At 42.0% G+C, this 12,604-nt stretch overlaps 1 protein-coding gene across 1 annotated transcript in view; it reads left to right on the plus strand.

Annotated features, from left to right (window-relative positions):
• The window catches only part of LRGUK (leucine rich repeats and guanylate kinase domain containing), a 171,933-nt gene that overhangs the window by 57,992 nt on the left and 101,337 nt on the right, over positions 1–12,604 (plus strand). The window contains exon 8 of the mRNA XM_082254330.1: positions 1,604–1,684. Coding sequence (XP_082110456.1) covers positions 1,604–1,684 — 81 coding nt within the window. The remainder of the gene's footprint in view (positions 1–1,603; positions 1,685–12,604) is intronic.

The following is a 12,604-nucleotide window of genomic DNA, read 5'->3' on the forward strand; positions in this document are numbered from 1 at the left end:
TCTGCAGTCACCTGTAGCCTGTCTGCACACTCTGACCATCTCCTGTATCATGTCCGCACACTCTCTGACCATCTCCTGTAGCATGTCCGCACACTCTCTGACCATCTCCTGTATCATGTCCGCACACTCTGACCATCTCCTGTATCATGTCCGTACACTCTCTGACCATCTCCTGTATCATGTCCACACACTCTCTGACCATCTCCTGTATCACGTCTGCAGTCTCTGACCATCTCTTGTGTTTGTTTGATGGGATCTGCCTGGGGGGTATGGTGTTTGGAGTATCTTTATCTGCTGATTGTTAAATGTTCTGGCATACACTGCTATTGTGGTGTAGGATCTGGGCCTGCTGTCCCTCCCTCCCCCTCTTTTTTCCTTTTCTCTCCTTCTCACCCTATCTCTCTCTTTTTTTTTTTTTTCTTTCTCTTTCCCTATTTCTCTCTCTTACTTTCTTTCTCTCTCTCCCTCCATCTCTCTCTTCCTTCTTTCTCCATCCCTCTTTAATCTCAGACTCTATCTAACCACGCCCCCTTAAGCCACCCCCAATATTTATCATAGTACAAACCGCGCCTATTTTTTGCAGCGGTGCACATTTTTCCACTCTGACTAGACCACGCCTACAAATAAATGCCCCACCCCTAATTAAAATACTTCGCCTACAGACAAAAAAGTGTCCCTAAAAATGTTTTGAGAATGTTGGCAACTATGCTTTAGACATTAACCCATTTGGAGTATTTTGCCAAAACTGAAATGTTTGTTGCAGAGTTTGCCAAAAAATCGTATTTGTATCTTACTGCAGCTTCTGGGAAAATTAGTGAGCCAATCACACAAGCAGAAAATTACATTTCTGGGAGGTGTTCCGTACACCATCTGTGTACAGAACACCTCCAGGTTGCCATTTTGCATTGCTTTTACAGAAAATGACAGCACTGCAGATTGAAAAGAAAAGGTCATTAAGGTTATATTACAATATTTATTGGCTAGTTGTGTATGCTATTTTTTTTTCCCCACGAAAGTGGAGTTACACTTTAAATTGGTATTGCTTTAATACAAATTCCCCAAACAGCCAAAAGTTTTTGTCTTCAACCTCATGACTTTTTTCTATTTTGAAGCAGCAACATTTAAATGAACATCGGGAACTTAATGGGAGACGCTTTTAAAAAAACACTACTATACATGTGAATTTTGTGCTGTCTATTGCAACATTTGCTGGTCTGTTCCAAACTGAGCAAGAAGAATGAGTGATATAACCAACTCTGTTGCTATAGACAACACCATAGTACATATCTGTTCTGTAAATATTATATATGTCTTCCAAAATATCTGAACAGACCTGTCACACGTCTGCAGATCTCAGAAATAGGAATTTGCCTATATAGAGCCAAGGCAGATGCCTAGGTCCTTTTATGAAGGTATGGGCAGGAATAGCAGGCTCTGTATAGTTTGAGATATGTTTCCTTTATAGAAGAAAACAGCGTGCAGAGCCTTTCTGATGTGTATTGTATTCTTACAAATAAATATTGCCTATATTGATGTTTAGAAAAGCATGGGCAGATATATTATTGATGTCTAGGTGCATTAAATATGACCTCTTTTGTTTCAGATTTGTCATATTAGTGAAATTGCTTCCATTGAATACCTGCCTTTCCTCCATGTTCTGAATCTCCTACAAAATCCAGTACAGGTGAGTGTCACGGCTACAAATGTCACTTAGGATACTTATTTTCCCGAAAACCAGTGTCAAGAAAATGTGTCGTTCCTAACCAGAAAATGCTACCTCTCTGGCTGTAAGCCTACAGTCACACCGGGTAAAGTAGTGCAATTTAAAGCCCGACTTCAACCACAATTTAATTCTTCTTCAGCACTACTTCAGTGAGATTAGTAATGATTTAATATGACCTTAGGTGAGAGGGGCTGTCTATGTCACAGGGAGGAACAGTGTTGTTATGAACAAAAGTTTAACTAGCAAAGGGTTAATATATAGTTTCTTTCAGGCTCAAGTAGTGCTGCTATAGACACAGGTACGATTTGCAGCATGATTTACATTACATAGTCTGTGTCAGTGAAGTCGTGCTGAAGTCCTGAGAAAGTAATACATGAATTACTTCTTAAATCGCACTACTTCAAATCATCGTACCTATTAAGACCACGGGCGTCCACCAGGGGGGGGGGGGAGGGCAACTTCCCCTTTAAAGTGGTTGTTAAGCCACTTTATACCATCCTGCCAGATCTGTTTAATAATCCTGTGTGCCCATGCCCCTGTGGCATGGGCACACAGGTCACGTGAACGGTGAGCGGCGCTCTAAAAACTGGTAAAGAACGGCTTATTTTTTTATAAAACACATACACAGGGGCACATATGATTTCTAAACAGACTGTAGACAGGATATGAAACTTTAAATGGAACCACAGCAGCAGGAGAAGGGGAGGGGGCAGGCACTGACACAGGAGCAGACAGGCAGGGAGGGAGGTGGGAGAGAGGACAGAGGAGGACAGGAGGGCTGCGGATGATGTAGGCACGTAAACTGACCACGGTGTCAGGGCTCAGCAGCCATGATATACCGTGGTCCTTTTACAGAGGGGAGGGTAGAAACTGGCAGAATCAGCAAGGTATTTGAGGTGATAGAAGGGGCCAAATTACACAGCACAAGCACTGTGCTGTAAACATTCTTTAACCGCTTGCCGCCCGCCCGCCGTCATATGACGGCGGAGCGAAGCGACCATTATCCTGGGCCGCCGTCATATGACGGCGGCACTTTAAGCAGGGCAGGCGCGCGATCGCGTGCGCGCCACCCTGCACTGCCGGTGTCGGGGTGTCCCCGGGACACCCCCCGTCACCGGCAGGGGGGAAACAGCCAATGGGCGTGGCTGTTTCCCACGTGATCGGCTGTGTTCCAATGACACAGCCGATCACAATGAAGGCGCCCACAAGATGACCGCGCATGCGCGATCGGGAGCGCGCAGCGCGGTCATGTCGGTGGCACTGTGTTCCGTAGGAACACAGCTGTCACCGGCGGTAGTAAACAGTCACTGACAGTGACTGTTTACTAAGTGATCGGCTGTGAATCCATTCACAGCCGATCACAAAATGTAAACAAAGAGCAGTAACTCAGTGTTACTAGCTCTTCTCTCCTCATACAGTTTCCAGTATGAGGGGAGAAGAGCTAGAAATAGTGAGTTACTGCTCTGTATACCTTGTCACAAAGTAAAAATCACACTAATAAAGGTCCCCACACAGTCCTCAGCCCCCCCCAATGTCCCCTGTCACCCAACAGTCACCTCATCAGTGCCCAGAAATTGACACACATAATGTTCACATGTGAGCGCAGCGATCGCAGGCAGAATCACTGCGATTCTGCCCGCGATCCGGAAATCATTGCAAATCGCGGGACGTCTGTGCGTTGCCCCTGATTTGCAATAGCACCCCAAACGCTGTGCGATGTTGCCGCCATTTCCGCCTGCCGAATCGCGGTAACATCGCGCAAACGCATGACGCCCAAAAAAGGTACAAGAGTTTCTTTGGAGCGTCATGCGTTGTTTGCGCGATGTTACCGCGATTCGGCAGGCGGAAATCGCAGCAACATCGCACAGCATTTGGGGTGCTATTGCAAATCACGGGCAACGCACAGGCGTCCCGCAATTTGCAATGATTTCCGGATCGCGGGCAGAATCGCAGTGATTATGCCCGTGATCGCTGCGCTCACATGTGAACGTAGCCTAAAGTTCACCGGTCACCAGAGACTGCCATCAGTACCGCCGTGCACCATCGCCCGTCACCTGTCACCCATCAGTGACCATCGCCCGTCACCTGTCACCCCATCAATCACCGTCACCTGTCACCCCATCAGTCATCGTCACCTGTCACCCCATCAGTCATCGTCACTTGACACCCCATCAGTGATCGTCACTTGTCACCCCATCAATCATCGTCACATGTCACCCCGTCAGTGATTGTCATCTGTCACCCCATCAATCATCGTCACCTGTCACCCCATCAATCATCGTCACCTGTCACCTCATCAATCATCGTCACCTGTCACCTCATCAATCATCGTCACCTGTCACCCCATCAGTCATTGTCACCTTTCACCCCATCAGTCATTGTCACCTGTCACCCCATCAGTCATTGTCACCTGTCACCCCATCAGTCATTGTCACCTGTCACCCCATCAGTCATCGTCACCTGTCACCCCATCAGTCATCGTCACCTGTCACCCCGTCAGTCATCGTCACCTGTTTGCCATATACATGCAATCACTTACTGACCGCCTAACGACTATATGCGTTGGCCATTAAAAGCTAAATACTGGGGTTATGGCAGCAGATAGCCCCCATAACCCCGGTATTTTTTGAAACGGCGGGCGGTCGGCTTTCAGATAAGGGTGGTCCCAGTGGCGGATTCACCGCGGAATTACCCTTACGGTGCAGGGGAAGAGGTGCCCCCCCCCCTCCTGCCGCGTCCCAGACGTTTTCCCAGCTTACCGGACCCGCCGGCAGCGGGGAAAACTATCCGGTCCCGGATCCTCAGAGACAGGAAGTCGAGTGAGGGCAAAATGGCCCTCATTCAACTCTATGGTCTTGGAGGACCGGAGCTACGTCAAAAGACGTTGCCTAGCAACCGGTTTAAAGGGCCGCTTTTTTTTTTTGCTTTTTTTTTTTCCTCTTTCAACAATTTTTTTTTTTTTTTTTCTTTTTTAGTGTAGTTGTGAGGTGTGAGGTCTTTTTGACCCCAGATCTCACAATAAAGAGGACCTGTCATGCCTATTTCTATTACAAGGGATGTTTACATTCCTTGTAATAGGAATAAAAATGATCAAAACATTTTTTTTTTTAAACTGTGTAAAAATAAAAAAATAATAAATAAAATAAATAGGGAAAAAAAAAAAAAAATTAAAGCGCCCTGTCCCCGTTAGCTCGCGCGCAGAAGCAAACGCATACGCAAGTCCCGCCCACATATGTAAACGGTGTTCAAACCATATATGTGAGGTATCGCCGCGATCGTTAGAGCGAGTGCAATAATTTGAGCCCTAGACCTCCTCTGTAACTCTAAGCTAGTAACCTGCAGAAATTTTTAAAATGTTGCCTATGGGGATTTTTAAGTACCAATGTTTGGCACCATTCTGTGAGCATGCGCAATTTTGAAGCATGGCATGTTTGGTATCTAATTACTCGGCGTAACATTATCTTTCACATTATGGAAAAAAATTGGGCTAAATTTACTGTTTTCTTATTTTTTAGTTCAAAAAAGTGAATTTTTTTCAAAAAAATCGCATTTGGAAGACTGCTGCGCAAATATGGTGTGATAAAAAATATTGCAACGATCTCCATTTTATTCTCTAGGGTCTCTGCTAAAAAAAAATATATAATGTTTGGGGGTTCAAAGTAGTTTTCTAGCAAAAAAAATGATTTTAGCTTGTAAACACCAAGTGTCAAAAATAGGCCCAGTCTTAAGGTGGATAAATGGACAACTTTGTGTAAAGCGCTACTTGGATGTGAGGCCTATGTATGTGGCCAGGCTGTGAAAAAGTGTTAAACATGTGGTATCGCCATACTCAGGAGGAATAGCAGAATGTATTTTGGGGTGCAAGTTTTGCTTTGTACATGCGATGTGTTAGAAATATTGCATAAATGGACAGCTTTGTGTAAAAAAAAATGTGTTTTCATTTTCTTTCCACATTTTCCAAAAACTTGTGGAAAAAAATGACATATTCAAAAGACTCATTATGCCTCAAAAATTATACGTTGGGCTGTTTGCTTTCCAAAATTGGGTCATTTTATGGGGGTTTCCATTGTCCTGGTGCTCCAGGGCCTTCAAAAGTGCGATAGGTTGTCAGGAAATGATATGTGTAATTTGTGCTCCTAGAATGCCGGACGCTGCTACTTGGATGTTAGGCCTCTGTATGTGGCCAGGCTGTGAAAAAGTCTCACACATGTGGTATCGCCATACTCAGGAGGAGTAGTAGAATGTGTTTTGGGGTGTAGTTGCAAGTATACATGTGCTGTGTGAGAGAAATAACCTGTTAATACGGCAATTTGTAAAAAAAATAAAATAAAAAAAAAATAAATCTTCATTTTGCAAAGCATTGTGGGAAAAAATGACAACTTCAAAAAACTCGTCATGCCCCTTATTAAATACATTGGAATGTCTACTTTCCAAAAAGGGGTCATTTGGGGGGTATTTGTACTTTCCTGACCTTTTAGTGTCTCAAGAAATGAGATAGGCCTTCAGTACATCAGGTGTGATCAAGTGTGATCAATTTTCAATGATTCGCACCATAGCTTGTGGACTCTATAACTTTCACAAAGACCAAATAATACACACTTATTTGGAATATAAATAAATCCGCGCTAAGGATGTCAGAGGATAAATTAAATGCGTGCACAAGTAAGCTGCAGCCTCACTTAAAATATAGCCAAAAAAGGCTATATAAATATGTGTGTAAATATGAAGTGGTGGCGCTGCTTATAAAGTGCAAACAGGTATATATAAATATATAAAATGAAACAAATATAATGTAGAAACACAGATGTGATTGAGGAATAAAAATATAAATATAAATGGTGGATATGTAAATAATACCACAATATAGTGAAATTCCAACATAAAATGGTATTGGGAATGAGTTAATATGAAATATATGAAAAAATATAAAAATATAATAATAAAATGAAGTAAAATATAAATAACCACCAGAGTGCGTAGTATAAAGAGCAAAGTACTAAAATATGTATATCTCTTAGTATATACCTAAAATAATAATATCAGCATGTTGCAATAAAAATACATAGGCAATGGTATAATATAAAAAGTGTGCAAAAAGTGCAACAATTAAATTGGGTGTGCGGGAAACTTTTCCAGAAAAAATGAATAAAGTGCGGGAAACTATTTTTACAAAGTGCAACAAGAAGTGATGTGATCTAAATTCATGTGATAAATAGTCCGTATAATAATAAAGGTGCAAACAATATTATGGGCAAGCTCAATGTGCAAAGAAATATGAACTCCAAGGTAGAAATAAGAAATGGTATTAGATCAGATCAGCTATTAAGATAAGTCCATATATAGATGGTTGTGCCCCGAGGAGTGGTGAATGGATAAGTATCCAGCGGTGACCCCCAAGGTGGGTGACTGGCGAGTGGCGGGGAAACCTCTAGTAGAAAAACCTACTCACCAGATGTACCCACCCCACACAGGGGTATAGGGCAGGTACTGTAGTAATATCCTGTTGGTCCTGGCTCTGGGTAGTGGTTCCCTTCCTGGGGGAGATGTAGTATAGGGTCCGCAGGGATATCCTAAAGTGAGATCCTATCCGATAGTAGGATATCCAACGATCCGTGGGGTGAACTGATATGGCCACTCAAAGGTATGTGGATGGAGGGATCATATAAATGGAAAAGAACTCGATAGTGTAATACCGTTTTTAAAGTTTATTCCTTCCAGCAGTAACATAAAAATGGGTACTCACATAGATAAAATCAGTAAACAGCGAGGTAGTGGCGTCCCGGTACGCAATGCGTTCCAACTGGAGACCGGAACCGGAAGTGACGTGACGGCGCTGTACGCGTTTCGTCATGTGACGTCTTCTGCAGAAGACGTCACATGACGAAACGCGTACAGCGCCGTCACGTCACTTCCGGTTCCGGTCTCCAGTTGGAACGCATTGCGTACCGGGACGCCACTACCTCGCTGTTTACTGATTTTATCTATGTGAGTACCCATTTTTATGTTACTGCTGGAAGGAATAAACTTTAAAAACGGTATTACACTATCGAGTTCTTTTCCATTTATATGATCCCTCCATCCACATACCTTTGAGTGGCCATATCAGTTCACCCCACGGATCGTTGGATATCCTACTATCGGATAGGATCTCACTTTAGGATATCCCTGCGGACCCTATACTACATCTCCCCCAGGAAGGGAACCACTACCCAGAGCCAGGACCAACAGGATATTACTACAGTACCTGCCCTATACCCCTGTGTGGGGTGGGTACATCTGGTGAGTAGGTTTTTCTACTAGAGGTTTCCCCGCCACTCGCCAGTCACCCACCTTGGGGGTCACCGCTGGATACTTATCCATTCACCACTCCTCGGGGCACAACCATCTATATATGGACTTATCTTAATAGCTGATCTGATCTAATACCATTTCTTATTTCTACCTTGGAGTTCATATTTCTTTGCACATTGAGCTTGCCCATAATATTGTTTGCACCTTTATTATTATACGGACTATTTATCACATGAATTTAGATCACATCACTTCTTGTTGCACTTTGTAAAAATAGTTTCCCGCACTTTATTCATTTTTTCTGGAAAAGTTTCCCGCACACCCAATTTAATTGTTGCACTTTTTGCACACTTTTTATATTATACCATTGCCTATGTATTTTTATTGCAACATGCTGATATTATTATTTTAGGTATATACTAAGAGATATACATATTTTAGTACTTTGCTCTTTATACTACGCACTCTGGTGGTTATTTATATTTTACTTCATTTTATTATTATATTTTTATATTTTTTCATATATTTCATATTAACTCATTCCCAATACCATTTTATGTTGGAATTTCACTATATTGTGGTATTATTTACATATCCACCATTTATATTTATATTTTTATTCCTCAATCACATCTGTGTTTCTACATTATATTTGTTTCATTTTATATATTTATATATACCTGTTTGCACTTTATAAGCAGCGCCACCACTTCATATTTACACACACACTTATTTGGGTTTTTTTTTACCAAAGATAAGTAGCAGTATAAATTTTGGCCAAAATTTGTGAAGAAAAATGACTAATTTGCAAAATTTTATGACAGAAACAAAGAAAAATGCGTTTTTTCACGATATTTTCAGTCTTTTTTTATTTATAGCACAAAAAATAAAAAACCCAGTATTGATCAAATACCATCAAAAGAAAGCTCTATTTGTGTGAAAAAAAGGACACAATTTTTGTATGGGTACAGTGTTGCATGACTGAGTAATTCTCAGTCAAAGTGTGAGAGCACTGAAAGCTGAAAATCGGTCTGGGCAGGAAGGGGGTGAAAGTGCACTGTAGGCAAGTGGTTAAGGGAACAGGATCAATATTTTTTTTAGGTTAACAAACGGTTTAAAAATAAATTCTGCCGTTTCCCCTTTAAAAATAAATACTCGCAAGTCGCAGCTAACGCGGCGACTGACGTTGCCTTCATGACATTGGCGAAAAGGGGCGGAGCATGGGTGACCTTAAAATAATGCCCCTCCCCCCAAAAAAAAAAAAAACAAGTTCTGCGGACGCCCTTGATTAAGTGCCATAGAAACACATTAGATGCTACTTTAGGTACGAATTCGTACTGGTGTGACGGGTGCTTAGACTAAACCACTGACTTTAACATGGTTTGTCCTAAAACAAGCATACAGATTAGAGTAAAATGTAAACTTCTGATCTCTATACCTGTTGTGGGTTAACCATTTAAAAAGTATTGAATTCTTTGGATCAGCATGGCAGCCCAGCAACTAGTGTTTTCAGATGGAGAAGTCAGAAATGGCACCCCCCATATTTTTCCAATATACAATAGGTTTAATTTCACAACAAGGGTGAGCGCATATTTATGGTTTTAAGGTTCCTGTTTAAGGCCACAGATGTGTAGGAAATTCTGCAAATGAATAGAATAGTAAGGATTATCGATAAAATATGCATAAACTTGATAAAAGGGAGCACATTGCATATGTAAAGACTACTACTACACCTATTACGATTTTGATGTTATTGACAATGATGTCATTAAGAATGATGACATGATGATGATGATGATGATGTCCCATATAATGGTAATGCCCTCGGGGATGTCATTGTTGGTAATGTTGCCATCTATGGCGATGTCATTGTGGTGATGTCATCGATGATGATAATGATGTAATCGATGATTGTATAATTAATGATGTCGATGATGTCATCAATGATTTAATCAATGATGATGATGTCATCTGTGGTTGTGATGATGGTGTCATTGGTGGTATTGATGATGTCTTTAATTATGTCATCAATGATAATGCCTTTGGTGATGTTAGGCAGTTCTCCTTCGTCTTCCTGACTTATTGCCCCTACTGTAGAGACTGACCTTAGAGTTGGTGGCATTGTTATGTTCAGTGTTTCTCATTTTATTTTGGGGACCACATTAGTTATCCTCTCCAGACTTCCAGGCATTTTCCAGCTGTATCATTTATTCAATGTTCAGAAAAGTAATAATTTTTAATCATTTCACCTGTTGCTTTATGGTGAGAAAAACAGGACCGGTTTGTGGACCCTGGGGACTGGTTTCAGAAACTCTGGGTTTAGGCCCCACTCAAACCATAAGGCAGTTCCATATGCATTAGCCACACTGCCTTTTAAACTCACTGCAGTTTTGATATGCAACTGGTGTCAATGTTAACAACACCCCAAACGTAAGTCGCAAACACAGTACATTTGCCTACACTGGATCGCATACTACCAAATACTATGCAATCCGGTTGCAATGCGTTTTTGGTGCGGTGAGATTTCTGCCTATTCAAAATGAATGAGTTCAAACCGCTCTGCACTAAACTGCATGTGAATCGCACAAGAAATCTGTGCAATTCCTAGTGTGAACCACCCCTTAAGTCACACACTACAATTTCTTTCTTTATTAAAAAATAATAATAAAAAAAAACATCTGTTTGTTATTATAAATAGACAGAAAATGCTGAATATGGACAATGCAGCCCTCTGACATAGTACTGCTTTTAACTATTTCAGTGATGGAAATGGTGATATTCATGGAATAGCATTGTTCTCTTGATTCTCTTACTTTTTGGTGTAGACACTATGAGGGTATGGCACTGTTCTCAGTGCAAAACAAGGTGAGTATTTTACTGGGTTAGTTAGGTGTTAGGGTCCTTTCACACTGGCTTTCCGCTCAGGGGACTGCGTTTTGCTCAGCGGGGATCAATCTGCCGATCCCCGCTGAGCAGGCAGATGACAGGTCCGTTCCTGCTCGCTGTGCAGAGACGGACCTGTCAGAGCCCCGCTCTCCTCCATGGGAGAGCTGATAAAAATGGACCGCCTGTCCGTTTTCATCCGATCCCATCCGAAACAATCCTCCAGACGGATGGAAGATAGGGTTATCAACCGTCTTGATTTCCCAGACAGAATTAAATCAGATAGCAGCGGGTGTCAGCAGACAAGTCACCGCTGACATCCGCTGCTCCATAGGGGTGCATGGAGTGTCCGATCAGGTCTGCCTGAAAAACTGACAGGCCTGTGTGAAGGGGGCCTTAGGGATTAATTTGTAGGTTAGGATGGTACTGGGGTTAAGGCTGGGGGTTTAGTGCCTTTTGCACCATGTTACATATTACATCCATATTTAGGGTTCTTCTTCCTCACAGCTGTGCACAGCCTCATCAATAATTTGCAGAGATCTTTGAATTACTGAACTAAATGACTGAACTTCAGGTTCTCAATGGACTACGTATGTGATAATCAGCTCACTCCTATTCCATTGAATCCTCTTACTATTCAACTGACAGCAGATACGGGCAGAGAGCCAGAGGGAGATTCTGCAGGAACCTGACATTACATCCATAAATCACTGATAACCGGTCCATCGCTTTGCAGGATCATGGGGAAAAAAAAAAAGTAAAAATACTTTTTTTCTGCAAAAACACGTACATTTATTATTATTTATTTATTTTTTTTAGCCCCTTCCTGTCACATGTACACATACTGTATTTGTTGCCTCACTAAAGTGGGTTTTCTCTGGAGCTGCATTTATGCTTACATGTGCATATCCGTCGTCATAAAGGGATTAAAGGTGAACCTAGCCTTCAAGGCCTGGTTCACAATATCATGGGTCTTTTTGGGAGCACAGCAGCTTATTTATTTGAATAGCCTGCTGTGCCTGCTTTTCATGCAGGAAAAAAGGCACAATTTTGAAAATGCAGTGGGTGAGCCCAGTGATGAGGTAATTAGAAGGAGCAGGATGTACAAATTTCCAACAGTGTACAGTATTTGATTTTTGGTTGGTAAAGGCCATTCATTCCAATATCAAATGTTAAAAGCAGATGAAATCTTGAACTACTTCCGAACCACATTCTAATGTTCTGAGAATTAATTTGGTGGAAGGGCAATTATGGTGTCGGGTTGTTTTTCAGGGGTTGGGCTTGGCTCCTTAGTTCCAGTGAAAGGAACTCTTAAGGCGTCAGCATACCAAGACATTTTGGACATTTTCATGCTCCCAACTTTGTAGAAAACTGTTTGGGGATGGCCCCTTCCTGTTCCAACATGACTGTGCACCAGTTCACAAAGTAAGGTCCATAAAGTCATGGATGAGTGAGTTTGGGGTGAAGGAACTTGACTGGCCTATACAGAGTCCTGACCTCAACCCGACAGAACACCTTTGGGATAAATTAGAGCTGAGACTGTGAGCCAGGCCTTCTCTTTCAACACCAATGCGCTTCTGGAAGAATGGCCAACATTCCCATAGACGCACTCCTAAACCTTGTGGACAGCCTTCCCAGAATAGTTGAAGCTGTTATAGCTGCAAAGGGTGGGCCAACTGAAACCAATTAATGAATAAGTAAACAATT

The sequence above is a fragment of the Pelophylax lessonae genome (genome assembly GCF_965119305.1).
Source record: "Pelophylax lessonae genome assembly, chromosome: 4".
In the NCBI taxonomy this organism is placed as follows: Eukaryota; Metazoa; Chordata; class Amphibia; order Anura; family Ranidae; genus Pelophylax; species Pelophylax lessonae.